We start from the raw sequence: 20649 nt of genomic DNA, 5'->3' as shown, positions 1-20649 counted from the left end.
ACAAGTAGAAGTAATTCAGCCAGGAATAGGCGCCATATCCGTCCAGGCCGCCGATATTACTGGACTGCGATCTGCTCACGCGCCGTGGGAGCAGGAGCTGGGAAGCGACCTTGGCGTTTCGGAATGAATCATTGCAGCGAAAGTGGGAGAAATGCGCCGCGCCCCGCGCCCGCCGCTCACTTTTACTTTCCAGTGTGGCGCAACGACGGCGACGCCCGAGCCGCGGCACTCGCCCGGCGTTCGCGGCCCAAAGCGCCGCCGTCGCGCCAACGCGTTCGCGACAGTGACTGTGCCCGGATTACAGTGCTAATAGTGCATCACTGGATTCAGTTTAAGTGAAAAACCGGGTCGCCGATAAGCGTTGTGCAAGCGCGGAACTCGCGCGGCCTCGCACTCCCGGAGGAAGTGGCGCAAGTGGAAGTGGCGCAACGGAGGGAAGCCGCTGCGGGCGCCTCTGCGCGCTCACCCCTGGATTGCCCGCGCGCAACTGTTCTCATCTAACAACGCCCCCTGGTAAGATCAGCGCTAGTGACGTTTTCAGCTACCCACATCGAACGCAATGTGTGCCAGTTGGTAACCAATCGGCCCCGAGTTCAAAGTGTTGCCAGAAATAAACAAAACACAGTCAGCTTCCCGGTTCAACATCGGTTCCCACGTCGGAAACGCAACAAATAAAGAAGTCAAGCATCCAAGGACAACACAACTTTCAAGTGATTTCGCGCGCAGCCGACAATAAAAACTTCGTAACGCCTGCGCAACCTCTCGGTCTCACTTTCGACGTCTGCGCGAGTCTCGCTCGACGAGCGCGCTTTCAATGCTGTTACAAAACCTCGCCATGTCGAATTTTCTTTCGAAAGTTTGATAAGTGCTCGGTTAGATAGGAAACCGCTGTCGAAACTTTTCATAACGGCAACCTTGAGAGGAAATTGTTGTTAGGCGCGCTGGCCGCTGGTCCTATAAAAGTTTCATTGCCGCTCACGTAGGGAACCTTGCAGTCTCCGTGACCACAGCTGTGCGGTCATTGAGTTGGTGCCATTACAAGCAGCACGTTTCGAGCAACTGTCATCATTAAGTAGAACTGAAAGGAGCACGGCCCAAGGCCAGTTGGATAACGAATTTTCGTTTAATATTAATAAATGTCAGAATGATTCGGTCGTGACGGATCCGACACTTTGCGGATGCATTCGTTTTTATTAAACTCCTCTCAAAATCACTTTCACGCCGCTACGAAACGTAATTGATATAGCCGAAACCAATCTAAATGGTGCACGATATAAATGATATAATAGGCAACAAACCAATTTCGTGTAATAGACATTCATTTAGGAAGGAAAATGGTTATCATTCGCAATTTTTATTCGAACCAATCCAGTTCATGTTTGACGCTCAAAGTAAAGTATACCACAAAGTTGTTAAACAAGTGCAAAAAGTATTTTACCTACTGCGTTGAACTAAGTAGAGTACTCAGAGCATTTCATAATTCAACTTATTTCTCTTTATGCACCGATTGTTATCAAGCAAGGCGTTGCGCAAGCGTGCGCTAACTAAAACTTTCATTGGCCGATAATAGTGGGCGTACCCAGACTTCGGATAAAGATCGTGATTAGACAGTGACAAAAAGTACAATGCACTTTCACCCGGAGAAATGGCGAGGAGAAATGTCGAAAGCGAGTGACTTCATCCTGCTTCACACTCGAATGGGCGTTTCGATTTTCGAAAAAACCTTTCATCGAACAATTTGGGTAGAGAGTTTTAAACTGACATCGACATTTAAGCATAAAAAGTTTCGATAAATTCAACATTTTTACGCTTTGTTTTTATTTTGATGTATCAGCACCTTAATGCCTGATAAAAAAACTATGAAAGGAAATCTAAATCTCAAATAGATTGTATAGATTTAAATGTTTTGACAACACTCATGTTTTACACCAAAAGCAGCATGTTCTCATCAACATTCAGAGACATAATTCTATTGTTTCCTAGCAAAAAGATGTTTTCGTTTTAGTTACAGAAAACTGTACCATTAAGTAGATATCTTTGTACTGTTAAAGTGCGTGTCCATTAGCACCATTTAGAAGGTAGGTCAAAGATTACATTCTTGGACATTCATGCCAAAAGCGTCTTTAAAGTACATCTTGGGGATTGCCTGTATTTGCATTGTTATCATTTTACGAAAGTAAAACACAGCCATCAATTCATAAAAGAGGGCTCGTATTGTGAATTTGGCAAAGTCAAAACGCCCATTTAGTGAAAGTGACTTTCGCATCATGCCCAAACGTTTTCAAATTCAATTTAACACAATCGATTGTCATTAATCTGCTGCATGCCCTGTAATTACTAGGTCTCCCGCTAAATATTGAATAGACTATTGTTTTGAAATACATATGGAAAGGTCTGTTACTAATATTATAAATGAATAGTTCTATGCCATGACAGAATGCTATTAATTTATCAATAGACTAATAGTGCGCCTTTATGCTTCGTATCTAGCCAGCCCGGATAAAATGTACGTTTTATGGCCATTGAACAATGACTCCGGATGATTGTTGCCGCAAATGTGGGAGCCTCTCACCTTATTACAAAATAAAGTTTCAATAACAAACTCGAAATTAAATTAAGACTTAACAAACAAGTGGCAATTAAAGTAATTCTCACAGAGATCTTGGAGTTTACGTAAGGCGTGTGTCTTCAGAAGAAATTTTGCAGGTTATCCAATCCGAGCATTTATTAGACAATGAGTCTGAGGAAATGAAAGTGATTTTGTTGTTACGTTATGGCCGCGAACGGGTTCCGTGAGTCGTGTCAGCCATTTATTCATTTTTTTCTGCAACAATCAACCGGTTTAGGAAGTGTTTCTCGACATGTTCGAGCTTTTTGCACATTGATTCATCAACCAGATAGATTTGAGAACATCGTAAAAAATTTGCAATGCTCTTCGAAATCGAATCCATAAATTATTTTCAGGGTCTGACCTTTGCTGCATAACTTTCGATTTGACAGCTTTTATTATAGGTCTCACATAAAGTCAAAGCTAAATGCGTTTAAACGCATTTCCAAATCCTAACTTATTTTTGCGATCTTAAAATATATGTGTTAATCTCCGCCTATTAACCTAATTTCATAGCGCAAGTAGGTAAATTACAATTCAAGTTAGCCCTAAAAAGCTTTCTCAATTAAGATTGTCAAATGACTCCAAGAACGAGTATCAAAGAGCGCATCATGCCCCAGTTACCACTATCTCGACCGACTCCAGCCACCGAAATTGCGCAACAATTCTCATTTCTGGCCACCCACGCTAAATACGTGTCAAATCGCTAATACCATTATCAACTTTCGTTGCATCACCCGCTGTAATTACATCGTTTGTCCAGGCACCGGCTGTTAGAGCAATAAAAGCTGCTTTGTCCATTAAAACAAAACTAATATTTGTGCGAAGAAAATAAACATCTTATATGGAATCATCTAGTGGAGTGAAGTAGGTACTCGCGTAGGCGATGGCGGTACACACTGCAACGTGCCGATTTACATCCAAGGTCTTTCCTAGTGGAAGAGAACGGTGTTTCCTGCGGCCGCCTATCTCTCGCACACTAGCACACGTGCACGCACACGCGGCCCGAGCTGTGCTCTTTGTGCTGCTCCTAGCTACCGTTGGGGCATCTTCTTTTTGTGCCGTCCACGGGCGTTTGAGGACTGCGAGCCTTCGAGCGCCTCATTATATACGCGGGACGAAGCGCGCGCGTCAGTTAGTATGTCACTAGTGCTGACTCGAGAGGTGGCCCGCAAGGACTGTGCCGCGCTCGACCTTTTTTTCTGTGCGTGCGATGTTTTCACTTTCGTCATTTTGACCGGGCCAGTTTGATTTGACGGCGCTCGCGCACGGACGTGCCTAGGATCGTTGTGTTTATCCTGTGATCGGTGCTTCGGATTGTTTGTTTTTGTATTATCAGTGCGATGGCTGTGATGAAGTGCTAATATGTTCGATAGCAACGTTCTCCTGAATTTTTACAATGAGCTTGCGAATAGAAGTGCGCTACAGTTGGCAAGGTGAGTTTGTTTACTTTTGATTTTGGTTGTCCGGTGGGATGGATGCAACCTTGGGCTTAATGGACGCTCCATCCGCCTGCCGCCTTCAGCGGAGCCTCTCGAGAGGTTAATAGGTTCACATTAGATGGTGGTTTGCGAAATCGCCAGGCTGCGCGTACGACTCGCGGCTTTTCCACAGTCGATTTCGCGCGCATTCGGCATACAAACGAAATACTTCGAGTACTTTATGAATGGCACTAATAATAACAACATGTTTGAGTTGTTTAAAATAGATAAAAACATGCCTACACAGTACATAATTTTAAAATAAACTTCAAATAACTACAACTTTTACCATTTAATTTAAGCAAAAATTTTTCAAAGTACCTAAACTTTATATTTGTCAGTATTAGTTGAGCAATCATAAAGTCGTTTCAGTAGTTGTCGTAATGCAACACCTCATACAAACGTCTGGGGCTTAATTTACTTTTTCCCACGACTCGAGTAGGCACACCGAAACTGCACTAGTCACTAGTTCTCTCATAATTTATGAGTCGTAAACTTGCTTATTTCATCAAGTGCACAAAACATTTGCAACAGCGAATCAAAACTAGATTATCCAGTTTTTGGTTACATGGCTTGTCTTTAAATTACTCTAAACTAATCTGCTCTCATTTAAAAATATAGATAGGTACATTTTATGAATGACACTGTTAACAACTCAATTAACATGATACTTTAGATTTTCATCTTACTTTATTGCAATACTCATGTAAACCTGCATTAATTTCTCCAAAGTGTCGTAAAGGAATTGCATGAATTAATTATATCAATTTGAACTGGGTTAAAATAGAAATAACTACGAAATCAGGTCACCTTTGGAAGATTGATATATCTGTTACATTGGCGATATCTAAACTAAATTGATGCAGTTCGTAAGCCAGAATACCTAATTACATATGGCATGACAAATCTACGGCTATGCTATACCGAGTTTAAAAAACCCCTTCACGGAAAACGTTAAATATTGAACTCAATAAAATGGGCTGTCAATAATGATCAACGATTAAACAATTAAAACAGACAACTCGCCACCTTCTTCAATTACCATTTAAAGATATTGTTCATTAACATCCAAAAGTAATTTATTCTAGACAGTAAAAATATTGAAATTTTAGATAAAACATCGTAGTGTTTCCTACCTATCCTAATATAGTGTTATAATTATCACACAATATTAGAACAGACAATATTGATAATTTCTCCACTGCTACCGATGAAACAAATGTAATCCAAAAATACGCAGCTTCTAAAACCGTTGATGGTCTCAAAATAGATAAACTTGATCCAAATGCAAATTTGGCTGCACCCAAAATTGACAATGTTGTTCATGTGACTGCTACAAACGCTGGTTTGGTATCCCATCATAACGATATAGTAAAAGACATTACGCAAGCGATTGATACAAGCGTAGATAAAAGGTAATTGTGTCAATGAGCGGGAGCGCTGGCACGAGAGACAATCTAAAGGGCAGGCTGGATGACAGAATTGTTTTTGCTGCAAATTACACTTTGGTAAAGGTCTCTAGAATATAAAAGTTAAAACAGAGAATCACGGATCTAACGAATTTTTTATGAAGTACGCTGAGTATTTCGTTTCGTTTTATTCTCTTAAAGTAATGGAATGCGAAAGTTTAAGGTCTTAATGTTAAGGCTAATTATAGAGATCCTGATGTTGAGTCGCCAATGACTGATCTTGAGTTATGTTTAAAGATTAAGAATAAAGTTTCTTATACCAATATGTTTAGCTTTTTAAATAGTTTCTAGTAAAGTAATTCTTGCACTTGTGTGTTATGGCAAAATGTGATCTTACTTTGGACGTCACATAATCTTCCTCAATAGAAATAGTTTTTCATAAAATTTTCAATTTGTAACCAAATTGTGCTTAATTGCATACAGCAAAATTTTTCATTATTCATTCATTCTAAATACCTAACACTAATTATTTTAATGCTTAATTGAAATTCAGTATTTTTGCAATTTCAATAGAATGCATTTTTTTTTAAATAATTTACGTGATTGATCACTGTTCAGTTATTATAAAAACTATAACTTTTACTATAACTTTTGAAACTAATATGTCTATGTCTGATTGGAAAAATATTTTCTTATAGGACAATATTAATTTCTGTAGTTACAATATGACATAATCAAGGAATCACTGATGCTTTAGATTCATAAAACCCATTAACAATTGTAATGCATGAGTAACAAGTGAAGAGCAAATACTTTTAATTCTGTATATTATTGGTAATTGATATTCTATACCACCTTCCATGATGATAATATAGTCATCTGCTATGTTAGTTGCGCATATAAGAAGGCATGTGTTTGAAGAGGAAGATGAATATTGACACAGGTACTATATTTCCAGACAAATTCTTTCTTATAATTTACTCCAGATGTATGTATTTTGATGAACTTCATACCTTAAGGCATTTTCTTCCAGTGTTAGTATCTACTACAGAGAATGCGGAAGGGTGAGTAAATAGCATAGGTAAAAAAAATCCACTTTGGCAACGCCTTTCAATTTGATATAGATTCTGATAAGATAAATAATTGTCTAATATGACAAGATTAAATTGTTTGGCTCGCTAACGAGCAGTTATTGCGTGTTACTAGTTTTTACCGTCTAGCTTAACTAGACATAATTCTGTAGCACTACTGTCTTTACTATAATAATGCTTCGATAGGTTTTTGTTATTTGAGAAAGTATAATTTTTCATTTTCTTATCTTCGAGTACTATTTAGCTTGATGAGAAGAGTTATTATGTTTGCAAGTACCTATTTATTGCTCCATTCACTTGGTATATAATAGCCATATTTTCGTATAAGACCTTCATTTTCCCGATTAATAACGATAAAGTGATTTATAAGTATTTATGATAAGATTGAGATTAGGATTGAACTTTAATAGAAAGAAACCAAAACCAATGCAACTAATTTATTCAAAAATTCCAGCTAAGGAATATTATTTAAACTATTTTCTGTCTTATTAGAATGTGCATCCTTAATTTAAAGATATGAGCATGTAATAATAACACATAAAAAGTATGTGTATGTAAAAAGAAAACACACGCCCATATCTCCAAAGTTTTGCCGCCTCTCGCGCGATAGTGAAAAACAAATTGACTGAATGTAAGTTGTGTAGGTATCTACACGCTTAGTTTCTTATTTATTTATTCTTATACATATTATTAGAAGAAATACTTTCATGTATTCTAATAACAATGCACTAAATTTTACTATTACCTATACCTATAGTGAGTTTTAGAAAAAAGGTAGACTATCGAATTTAAATTCGAATTTCCCTTCAATATCGTGCATTATTGTATTTTAGTATTGAACTATACAGGGTGTTTGGTAAATGGGTATATGAGCAGACACTAGCCCATGTTAACATGGGCATATAAATGGTATGGTGAAGTCAGAAATTTCATTTTTTTTAAAATTTTCATACAAAGTAAATGTTATCAAAGTAAAAAATCCGATTTGTATGAAAATTAAAATGAAGATATCAATTTTCTGACTTCACCATGCCATTTATATGCCCATGTTAACATGGGCTAGTGTCGGCTCATATACCCATTTACCTAACACCCTGTATAACTATGTAGCTATAAAATATTATTTCAGTGCCTACGCAAACATTCTATCATATCTATTTCAGACAAGAAAAATATAAATTACTTCAATCAACATTCCGTTTGCGTGTAATTTCGCAATTAAATATTTGAATACACATCCTCCAACACAATTTATCGTGGAAAATATAAACAACGCTCATTAACATACAAATGCGAAATCTAAGTAATTGACCCTAAATTACTTTAGTTACTGACCAATCAAACACGGCTTGATCAAACTTAATATTTGCATAACCCAATACTACAAAAATATATTTCGTATTGAGCTCAGCTGTGTTCACATTTGTATCTTTAGCATCAATGTCTTTCATATGACATAAAAATAGTGTGTTGAGGGCTCTTTCTTGTCGTAATTCATTTCTTACACACGTTGATTGTATTTTTTTAACGCATCATCAATATCACGATCTAATATTTATGAACTGATTCAACTCACTTGGAGTTGAATAATGTCAGTTAGTTACTATACTGATTTGAGTTAAAGCGCGTTAGGTTACGAATCCTAAAGATGCATGGGTGATGAACAATGTCATGAAATGTATAAACCTATCCAGAGATGATCTACTAGGAATCCATATTCCATATATAGCTTCATCAGACTAAGCTTAGGCGCTGACCACCGACATTTTGTCGGCCGATAGTTGGGTCGGGCTGTTTATCACTATGGACAGGCAGGTATGAAAGTGCGTATGGTATCGGCCGATTCTTCATACAAATAAGAATTAGGCCCAACTATCGGCCGACTAAAGTCTGTAGTCTGTGGGTAGTTTTAATGATTTAATAAAATCGTGTGCCATTGGAACTGCTCCTCGCAATGACCTTATCAATACACGTGTTGAAAACCTAGTTCTCATTACCGAATTAGTTAAATTAATTGTAAACAATTACAATAACGGAGTCATGGGCCATGGCACAAATAAATATAGCGTGAAATGTGTAACCTATTTACTACTGCCAATATCAATTTTAGTATTGGTTTTCCAGTTTGGTACTGATAAGGGATAAGCTAGAGTTACACCGTTGTTGTTCACCGATCATTCTGATCCCATATTTTGGGTTTTTCTGTCCAGTTAATTACAAATTTTAGCATGCATATAGGTACTAAACTACTAAGTAGCATGCATGTAGGATAACTTTATTAAATGAAAATTTTTCATTTTAGTAGCACATGTGACACTTTGTTGCAAATAATTCACAATATCCTTATTTATCATTTTGTGTACAAATGATATAGGTGTAGTAATAATTAAATTACTGGTATGAGGGGAAACACCGTCAACAAGTTTTTTACAATTTTGGCGGTAAATTTTTCTTCAAAATAGCATTCACCAATTATACAGTTCAGATCGTCTAAAATACTCCCAAAATGTTAAACTCTGTAAAATTACTTGCATAGCTACTCCAGCTTATAATTAAAATTAATCTTATAATCAAAAAGAATGTACCTACTTGTTACCGTTGATCAAAAACTATTTAAAGATCAGCGAAATAAGCATTAAGGTGTCATCTGTCAGTCATCGCCGCGCAACTCAAGTCGCCTACCGAGCTCTTTCGTAGCTTCTTTTGGAAATGCTACACTTGTCACGTGAGATACAACATTCAATTTGCTTACCATTTCGGTAAGTTGAGTTTCTTTAGCAAGCAAAATATTATACACTTGATTGCCAATTAAATGAAATAAAGAAATGTTGATGTTGTATAATCTTATTTTGTTATGCACTGGTCTTAGTAACGTTCCTTGTAGACTATGTAATTTCTAATCTAAGTCTATTTATTGTAATAGTAGAAAAATCTTGTTCAAATGATGTTTATCGACACTTTTCAACATTATACAACTCAGTAAATAAAAAAGCATACAAAATAAGCAAGTCTCATTATTGGAATATAGGCTTCTTCAATGAAAATCAGTTCTTGAAATAACAGAAAACTTGTTTTATTTACTTCGATATACATGACACGCAAGAAGACGAATTAGAATAAAAAAAATGGCCGTCAATGTTGCCATAACAAACATAAACCATAAAGTTAAATTTTCTTGCTTTTTTATATCCAACACTCCCACTAAAATTTAACTCCTTCAAACTAATATCAAACAAAAATTATTCAACTCTATCTAAAATCTGATCTCTGAGATATGCAAAAGTTTGAGTGGGCAGCGCTTTAGTCAAAATGTCTGCTAATTGACAATTGCTTGGAACATAATTAATTTTAACTAAACCCAGTTCAACTTTTTCCCTTATAAAGTAATACTTAACATCTATATGTTTCGTACGCTTGTGGTAAACAGGGTTATTAATTAATTTGATTGCACTCTGATTATCCACATTTAATGTGATACAGTCATAACTTTCACCCAAATCTGACAATAGCTGCTGCAACCACAATATCTCTTTAGCACACTCACTGGCAGCTACAAACTCAGCCTCTGTAGTGGAAAGAGCAATGGTCTTCTGCTTCTGACTGGACCATGTAATGGGTCCTCCATTCATCATAAACAAATATCCCGTAGTGGATTTACGTGTATCAATATCATTTGCAAAATCTGAATCTGAAAATCCAACAAGACCTTTGCTTTCTCCATTATATTTTATACACAAATTTTTAGTTTTAATTAAATATCTAATTACACGTTTAACAGCATTTACATGTTGTGGACTTGGGTTGTTTACATATCTGCTTAATACATTGACAGAAAATGAAATATCTGGCCTTGAGACAGAACTCAGAAACAGTAAGCAACCTATAGCCTCTCTATAAGGAAAGTCAACAACAGTTTCATCCAAATTCTTTGAAATAATAACATTGACATCTGCTGGAGTGCTGGCAGGATTTGCATTACTCATACAAAATTTCTCAATAATCTGATTAATATAATTTTCCTGATGAATGTACATACTGTTATTCATACACTCTATTTGCATGCCCACAAAATACTTGAACTTTAACTCTTTGATTTTAAAAGCTTGCTTTAAATATTCTAAAATCTCTTTTATAAGTTTTTTATTTGAAGATATTACAAGGGCATCATCGACATAAATTATTAAGAATACTTTAGTCCCATCAAAAATTCCTATGTAAATACAATTATCAGCTTGAGATTGAACAAAACCATATTTAAGCAAAAAATCTGTAAATGTTTTGTTCCAGCATCTAGATGCTTGTTTTAAGCCATACAGCGATTTATTTAATTTTAATACAAAATCACCCTTAATTGACAAGCCCTCAGGTATATCTATAAAAATATCCTCTTCAAGATACCCGTTTAAAAAAGCAGTCTTTACATCAAATTGTTGAATTTCTAAGTTATACTTTGCAGCAATAGAAAGCATAATTCTTATTGAATCGTAACGGGTTGTTGGAGAGAATATTTCCTGATAGTCAACATCCTTAATCTGATTAAAACCTCGTGCACATAAACGAGCCTTATAGCGTACAATTTCATTATTCTCATTCCTCTTTACAGTAAAAACCCACTTTGTAGTAAGGGTTCGTTGACCAGACCTTTTGACCGCAGTCCAGGTATTGTTTTCTTTATGTGCAGACAATTCTTCTTTTATAGCCTTAGACCATTCATCTTTTTGTGGACTATTCAGTGCCTCTTCATAGGTCTGAGGCAATGAAAGCTCTACGAGATTTGCTTCATAGTTTCTATTGATTCGTGGTCTTAAATTTATTGTGCGTATTGTTGAGTCTTCTAATTCTCGAGATGGTTCATAGTCCGGGTCATCACTGTTATCAGCGGTACAACTCATCATGCTGTCTTCACTCTCCGCTGACGGGCTGTCAACTAGATTATCATTCCCATTAGATTCTTGTGTTTCACTCTCATTTGAAAATTCATCATCAACAATACTTATTTGTGCAATATTTTTCCTAGTGCTTGGCACATGATGTTCGTCAAACATAACATTTCTTGAGATTGTTATTTTCTTTGTATCTATGTCATACATTCTGTAGTTCATGTTGTCATAACCAACAAGTATCATCTTTCTGCTCTTCTTCTCCAACTTCGTTCTCATTTGATCTGGAACATGAACATATCCGATACTGCCAAACACCTTAACATGTCCTAATTGAGGTTTGATCCCGTTCCACAGTTCAAAAGCTGTTGTATTTGGAGTCTGGCTGGAGGACGTTCTATTCAATATGTATGTCGCACACTGTACAGCTTCTGCCCACAGCTCCAATGGGACATCTCGCGCATACAGCATTGAACGTGCACTCTCTACTATGGTACGATTTTCCCGTTCTACTCGACCATTTTGTTCGGGTGTATATGGTGCAGTACGCTCATGAACTATCCCCTCTCGCTCCAGATACTCCCTAAAAACTTGATTTACATACTCTGTTCCATTGTCAGTATGTAATATTCGGACATTGTGCATGAATTTATTTTTGATCATAGCATTGTACTTCTTGAAGGCTTCCATTACATCACTTTTGTGTTTAATAAAATATACATGCCTGTAACTTGTTGCAGCGTCTTTGAAAAGTAAGAAATATCTCATACCTTGAATAGATGGGATGCTCATAGGTCCACAGACGTCGCTATAAACTAAGTCACCTGGCTGTAGTTCTCCTCGCTCAGATTTGTGAAATGGGAACTTGCATTGCTTCCCATATGCACAAGCTTCACACACAAAATTGCCTTGTCCATTGTCAATCATTTCCAGTCCCTGCACAACACTATTTGCACTCATGTTTTTAATTTGTTTTAGATTAATATGTCCTAACCTTTCATGCCACATTTTCATATCACTTTGATTATTTTGAACTAAGTTACATGTATCAGGAACCACTGTTTTAATGTTCAACTCATATAAATTGTTTTCTCTAATAATTGCACTCATCACTACTTTGTTGTTTTTATAAATCAGGGCACTCGTGTCTTTCTTTACAATAGAATAGGATTTTCGTATTATCACACCTTCAGAGAATAAGTTTCTTCTCAAACTTGGAACATACAACACGTCATTCAGTTCACTGATCTCCCACTGTCCATTGACATATCTTTGTATCATCACTTTTCCAATACCAGATACTTCCACGGATTGTTTATTTCCAAGTGTCAATGATTTCTGCTTACATTCAGTTAGTTCCAGAAAGAAATCCTTTCTATATGTCATGTGGGCAGAGGCACCACTATCTAAAATCCAGGTATTCTCTTCAGCATTGCATGAATTACTCTCCACATAAAATGCTAACATATCTGCACTTTCTTGCTGAGGTTTTCTATTCTTGGATTTTTTAGGAGCACGACATTCTCTAGCAAAATGCCCCCGCTTGCCACAATTATAGCATTCAAATCTATGTTTATTTGCTGTATTATTCTGAGTTGTATTGCTCTCACTCGCTACTGGTTTATTTTGTTTGGGCTTTGCTTTCCACCACTTATTGGCAACAAGGAGGGCTGTTTCTTGTTCCTCTTCACCTGCTAAGCTCGCCTCTTCGTCCAATAAACGTGCAGTTAGATTAACAACAGTTTGTTGTTTCGGGTCCAACGACATCCAAGCTTGTCGCAGTGCTCTATATTTGGAGGGCAAAGTTCCCAAAATTTTTGTGATAATTGCCATGTCACTGATGGATTCACCGCTTTCTTTTAGTTGTTTAGCTAAGGTTTCCACTTTTGATATGTGTTGAGCTACACTGTCACCCGGTGACATCTTGTACTGGTAAAATTTCTCATGTATTAACATTTTGCACAGTTCACTCTTTTGTTCATATATGGATTCTAACTTAGACATAATTTCTAATGCAGTTTCGCAATTTTCTATAAGTGTAATCTGTTTGAAGTCCATTGAGGAAGTTATAATGAACATTGCCATGCCATCGCTTTTCATCCACTCTGTACAGTCTCCATGTGGTTTTGGTTTCGAGATATCTATTCCTTTAGCCTTCAAAGCGCACTTTATTTGAAATTTCCATTGGCGAAAGTTGTTTCCATCAAACTTTTCAAAATTCGTTGCCCGCATGGAATCCATTTTGAGGTTATTTTGCCAAAGATTTCTCACACACGATTCTAACTTTTTCTTTGCTTATTTCGTCTGTACTTCTATTTCCAGAATCTCCTGGGCCCATAACCTATTGGAATATAGGCTTCTTCAATGAAAATCAGTTCTTGAAATAACAGAAAACTTGTTTTATTTACTTCGATATACATGACACGCAAGAAGACGAATTAGAATAAAAAAAATGGCCGTCAATGTTGCCATAACAAACATAAACCATAAAGTTAAATTTTCTTGCTTTTTTATATCCAACACTCATGTTATAAATCAGCAAATAGGGTCATTATGTTACAATATTCTGCAACACAGCAATAATTAGATTACTGCATCAGTTTCCTGGAAGCAGTGTTCAGTTACCATGAATTTATCTTGACTATTAATGGACGTTGCATTATATAGGGAAATCTCATTTTAATTGCCGCTTTCGTCAGTGAACAATAGGCTACTTTGAATGTTGAACAATTATTTGCATCTCTAACCTTTGCTCTTGAAGATTCTTAAGGCGTGTTTAGACTCAACCAAAAAATGCTTTAATCGGCACTTGAAGTAGAAAGTTGAACGAATAGAGAGATTAATGGTATTTGTCTATTCGTCACTCAAAATATATCTTCGTAGTAGAATGTTGCAGAGAACTTTGGTCAAGCCACGCCCACATGCGATGATTGTGATTGTGAAATAGGTCTGCTTTAGGAAAAAGTTAGAACGCGAAAATGTTCAATGTTCGTTCATGTACTTATTTATCAGCTTTTTGAAAACATTTTGAGTTTTAACGTAGGCGTAACGATTTGCTTATGGCGAATATTTGGTATAGCACAACGTAAATTGCAAATACGCGTTTACTCGCGTAAGTGGCCAACGTTCCCAGAACTAGGTTTACAACTTTGAAACACAAACATTTCCAAACTCCCAAATGCAAGCCGAGCTCAATGCGGTGTCGCAATAGCTTACTCCTTGCAAACATAAATATTTCTCGGAACAACAAATTTAGTTTTCGTCGCACGAGTCGACCATCCAACTGTTTCCCAACACCAATTATCGCTTAATGAATTTCTTCATAGTTCTGCGTTTGGTGTGACATTGAACTGAATTGGTGTTATCAAAGGGTTCGATACGTCCGCGGGTGATTGTGAAACTATTCGGATAGCGCACACGGACGAAATGATACAACAGTCTTTAGTTTATTACTATTTTATCTTAATTCAACACGTGTAACAAGTTCAAACTCAACTGAGAAGACCAGCTCTACAGCAAGTTCTATGGTTTTTTCATTGACATTCGACGTTATTAGGAAAAAAGGTCAGCTACCTTAAGAAATTCAGAGAAGCCCTAGGGTGTTAGCTTCGTACGGTCTCAAGGTTACGTCATCTATTTCGAGCGAGCGCTTAGCACTCGGGACAAAGCGCGCTTTGTTTGGACAATAAAATTGGTTCGTTGTCAAAATACTCCGGGCCCTTTCTTGTTCCCGTTCACGGCACAAATTGCCGAAGGACGTTGGAACTGGGTCACTTCGGAAATAGTTTATTGTTATCGGCTAGTCCGCGCGCACGCAATGCGCGCACGCACACGCCACGTTCGATTTTCAAACGTTTACGCACACGAAGGGGCCGATTCAATTAGGGTCCATCCTTTGCTCTCCAATTCCTTGTACCAGTTTGCCTTCGGCGATTTCGATCGGCCGCACGTAAACGAGACCCATCTAGCGCCTTCCGCTTTCATGCTCTAATATAAAAACTTTCCTGAGGCCGACAGGTCAATAAAATTGAAAAGGCGTCGAATTTGATATTTTCGTAATACTTATGTCCTTACTAACGTCAAAGGCCACATGTTTTGGTCTATTAGTTTTATTACGCAGTTACCCTTGCGTCGAACGTTTATTATTTATGGCCAACACTTTCGATAGGCCCTTCCTATTGCGTAGATACGTTTCGTTGAATAGGTTAGTTAATAAAGATTTTATTGACAGTTTCATGGGTATTTAATGTTATAATTAATAAGTCAAGTTCGTAATTCACAAAGACATCAACTACATCTTTGGATGCAATTCTCCCGACCTTGACCACATCAATAAATTATTATACTGTCGATAGAATACACGCAATAAAAATATCATCTATAAATTCTAATTGTTCACAATTTTATAGACGGCTGGCAAGTTGTAAAATAAGTTAGAGGCCTCAAGGCTTCCAAACAATACCCACACACGAGCGAGTGGCACACCGGCGCAGTGAATAATGCTGGTACTCGTAGATAACGCAGCGAACTATCAATTTGGTCTAGCACATTCACAAGCGAACAAATCTGCGTATACATCCGGAGTAGGGCGATAGTACGAGTGTGGGAGACGCACACAGGCGCGGAATTTCCCGCAAGACCCACTATGTATGCAGCGCGCGCGCATCTACTACACGCCACGCACACAACCTCACAAACCCTAAACTGAACACTAAAACCGAACGCTCGTGAACGAAAGCGCACGTTTTACGCCCGCAGGGTATTTTTAGTGAAATGCTAGTGTATGGGTAGGTCAGTAATATTATGACTGAAAGTCTGATAAGGTGGATTTCGTAATGGCGTTATGCAAGCACTTTATTTTTCTTCAGATACCGTTCATTGTTGGGTGCCCTCTTAGACGCATAACATTTTTCATCATAATTTAGTTTGGTATAACAGTATTTGCATAAAGTTTTTTCGCATAAACTTTGATATGCATAGTTTTCTAAATGCATAATGGTTTCTTAGGCATAATAATAACTTTCTCTAATTTTCAATACCATAATTTAAATAATCATAAATGTAAAGAACATAATGTTTATATACATAAAGTTTGTTTTTAATAAAATACTATAAACATAATTTAATTATTTATAACATTTAAAGTCATAAATATTGTCTATAAGAGCAACCAACATTGAAGAGTAAATAATTATGTATTTGTGATGTTGCGAACGATCCTCCTTCCACCTTTATACTCTTTCGGCCTATAGATTTGCAAAAACTAAATTCTCTGTATCATTGTCATTTTTGTTCTTAATTTTTGACCTGTTTCTTAGAAAACTTAAGCTCGTGAAACTACATTCTGTTTGATCTTGAATCCCTCTTATCTATTATAACGCACATATTATACAGTCCACATTTCTTTTACAACATTAAGCTTGCCTGGTCTGAAATTATGTTGATCCCGACTGGCCGTGGTCTCTTCCACGTGGTACTAGTCTGCCCTATACTAGAGTGTAATTTAAAAGCCGGAGGCGCGGAGGGAGTGCGGTCCTCGCTCGCTGTAACATATATCCGGCAGCCGTGCGAGCTGGAGCGGCTGAGGCTGGTCGCCGAAGGCGACCAGCAAGCCGAAGCTGCGGAAGCGAGCATGGCATGCCGGGTATATGTTACGCCAGAGCGGAAGGACCGCACTTCCCGCAGCGCCGGAGATAAGGCAATCCTAATGCTTGCTTGCATGCTTGCATGCATGCTTCCTTGCTGCTTGCTTGCATGCTTGCTTGCTGCTTGCTTGCATGCTTGCGTGCTTGCTGCTTGCTGCTTGCTTGCATGCTTGCTTGCATGCTTGCTTGCTGCTTGCTTGCTGCTTGCTTGCTGCTTGCTTGCTGCTTGCTTGCAGGCTTGCTTGTTTGCATCCTTGCTTGCATGCATGCTTACATGCTTCCTTGCAGCTTGCTTGCATGCTTGCTGTTTGATTGCATGCTTGCTGCTTGCTTGCATGCTTGTTTGCATGCTTGCTTGTCTATTTATATTTGTTAACTTATATTTCATATTTGTTAAAATTATGGTATTTTGTATATTATGAATGATAATATTTATGGCATTGGTTTAGATGCCAATAAATGTTATGCCTAGAAATCGTTATTAAAAAAACGAGTATACAGAAAAAATATATACTAAAATATTATTATAATAAAAGTGGTTATGGCAAAAAAAATATGCCTTATGAATTATTCTGTATCAACGTTATGCGAAATGATGAGTATGCCAAAAAACTTTATGCACTCTTAAATTATGACAATATTTTTTATACAACCGAATATGGACCCTTCATTGTTCGCGCAAATCACTGACGGAACTAGACGCAGAATTACAATTTCACAGTTGTATAATGTCTCAAGATTAGTTTTTAACAAGCCACTGTTAAAAGACAATCAAGATTTGTATCTTGAAGCAATGTATTCGTGCAGTCACTTCCATAATAAGAATGCGCATTGACAAAAACTATCACACAACAGAAAACTTGAGACACACATTCATATTTACGTTCAATTGCCAATCTCTTAGGTCCAGTATTTGATAGAAACTGAATCTCTATCAATGACTCTGTTTATTGTATACTCAGTCTTCATGTTTATTTGAAAAATATCTTTTTCTCTTTCAATATAAAAAACAGCACATAACAACATTTATTTATGTACATGTATACGGTAGAGGCAGATATTATGATAATCAAAGAAATCAAAATTCAAACGCGATGCAAATCACAAATATTTATTTAATAATCCGACTTCTTTTCGTTTCGTTACATTTTTAATAATTTTATTCAGATTTAAATCTGACTAAATTACCATTGCAATTTTTATTGCAAATACTTAAAGCTACAAATTGTTTTCCACCTACATAGTGTTAACGTTAACTAAGAAAATTACTTCGGCCTTAACATGACATTCTACGTGACCGTAGAAAGCGGACAATTGCACTTTGTTTCAGTCCATTACGTCCGCATGAGTCAAACCATTTAGTTTGTCAAAGCATGATTCAATACCTAGACGGCTTTTAGTGAAAGACCGCGAATCATCGTCGAATTTAGCTTCTACGCAGTTATTACTTACATTTGTGTTTATCCTTGTAAAGACCACTTCGTAAAATTGATGATTGACGTCGCATTCATTATCAAGTTCAAAAGTCAACATTTCAACATGCTAAAAAACTATTTTGTGTACACTATTGTCACGGTCAATGCTTGCAACATTATGTTTCACTTTTGTTACAGTTGCAATGTTGTTATAAAATTATATTGCTCCCTTTTAAACGCCGAAAGTTTTGTTATCCTTTGAAATTTGGTTCCCTTTGTTTAGGTTGGCTACCTTATCTATATCTTTTGTCTTTTTGTCGGCTGCAGCTTCAATCTGGTATTTGGGTCATTCTGTAACACGCTTTAAAGTTTTGCCGGCTTCTGTCAAAGGAGAAATTGCATTAAATATGTGTTGAAGAGAGAAAGTGCCTTTGGGTGGTTTTCTTTTATTTGTGCCTTTAGAATTCAATTTTATTAGAATGTCGGTGCTATTTATCTTTATCGTTTAAAAATTATACCTCGTTTGTTTGTTCTTGTATCGTTTTCCTTTAATATATGTATGGTGCGGTATTTACGATAATGGTAGCCGTTTAAGGCATATTTTCCATTTCCATAACTTGTAAACCACTTACAAGGCTTATTTATCAGCTAAATTGACTGGAATAAACATTTATACTAATTAAATGTACCTATATGCCGATGCCTGCACAAGTCGCAGTGATTATTTTGATTTTAATTTGTAAGATTGCTTAAATGGAAGCTCAAAGCAAAGCTGGAAGTTATGTAATTTGTGCGTAAATTAAATATTCATTGCATAGTGTGGCCGTTTCTATATCAGCAGAAATTATTATTTTACATAATTAATCGAAAATAACACATTTTCTTGAATAAAAAACTTTTATCAAGTAACCTACTTTGAGTACCTAATCTAATAACTACGTTTATAATTTTCCTATAACGCAGTTATTTATAATGTCAAACAATTAACCGTGTATTATAATTATAACGGATGAAAAGTCACTACGGATACATCAAGCAAATCTGTGGTGTCTTAAGCAGTGGTATTATGTGCGATTTTGCAACAAAAAATATAGTATAATGTGCTGTTGACTGTATACATAATATAACAGCAGTAAATAGTTAGGTATAATATAATGTTGTTAGAACTACAATACATAACACAACAAGCAACAGTACCTACAGCAAAGCTGTAAACGTAGTAAAAATAGTATTTACGAGTATACAGGGTGTTAGGTAAATGGGTATATGAGCCGACACTAGCCCATGTTAACATGGGCATACAAATGGTATGGTGAAGTCAGAAATTTGATATCATCATTTTTTTTTTAATTTACATACAAAATAAATTTTATAAAATCCGATTTGTATGAAAAATAAAATAATTAAAATGAAGATATCAATTTTCTGACTTCACCATACCATTTATATGACCATGTTAACATGGGCTAGTGTCGGCTCATATACCCATTTACCTAACACCCTATATAGTTATTCTGCTGCGTAAATTCTCAGTCCTTGTAACTCATGTTATGCACTTGTGATCTTTGTAAGAGCCAGAGTTCTGCTACAAATTTTTACTATGTAATGTAAATACGCACTTACGTAATACTGATGCGAATCTTTTCTATAATAAGACGTAGAAGTATACAAGATACAATTTCCTTATGTCCTGTTCAAGTGCTCAACAAAATATTAATAATATCATAATTCCATCTGTCTATTTTAAACAACTTTATGATCACACTTTTCCGACTGCTGAAAGCTTTCCTTCTAAATCATTTTACATAAACTTACTATCTTTCGTCAACTCATAAAAGCTCAATGAAAACTTGAATTGATAAGCAATTTTAAAATACTATTGCAAATCACATATTTGCAAAGTTTTAGATATATCATTAAAAAAATTCACACATCTTATTGACGTATACGGAAGACATAAAAAACGAGCGCATAACTTTTATTTATAACCGCTTCTTATCGACTCCTGCGCATTCGGGTGTATTTGCCAGTGATAACAAATTCGGGCCAGATTGTTGCACCGTTGCAAGACTCTAATCTTAATGGTACGGTTGGTAATGTCAATTGCGAAACAGAGAAAA

At 36.5% G+C, this 20649-nt stretch overlaps 1 protein-coding gene across 2 annotated transcripts in view; it reads left to right on the top strand.

Annotated features, from left to right (window-relative positions):
• Nucleotides 1–248: 248 nt before the first annotated feature.
• LOC135085275 (transcription factor Ken) overlaps nt 249–20649 on the top strand; it is a 42014-nt gene continuing 21613 nt past the window's right edge. The window contains exon 1 of one of the 2 annotated variants that reach the window (XM_063980145.1): nt 249–513. Coding sequence is in view for 1 of the 2 variants with exons in the window: in XM_063980077.1 (XP_063836147.1) it covers nt 3974–4044 (71 nt within the window). In the remaining variant the exon portion in view is untranslated. Of the gene's footprint in view, nt 514–3697; nt 4045–20649 lie in introns of those variants that run through there. The other variant, XM_063980077.1, reaches the window with a different exon arrangement.

This window comes from Ostrinia nubilalis, chromosome 1 (genome assembly GCF_963855985.1).
Source record: "Ostrinia nubilalis chromosome 1, ilOstNubi1.1, whole genome shotgun sequence".
NCBI lineage: Eukaryota > Metazoa > Arthropoda > Insecta > Lepidoptera > Crambidae > Ostrinia > Ostrinia nubilalis.
This window is presented reverse-complemented; position numbering and strand designations above follow the sequence as displayed.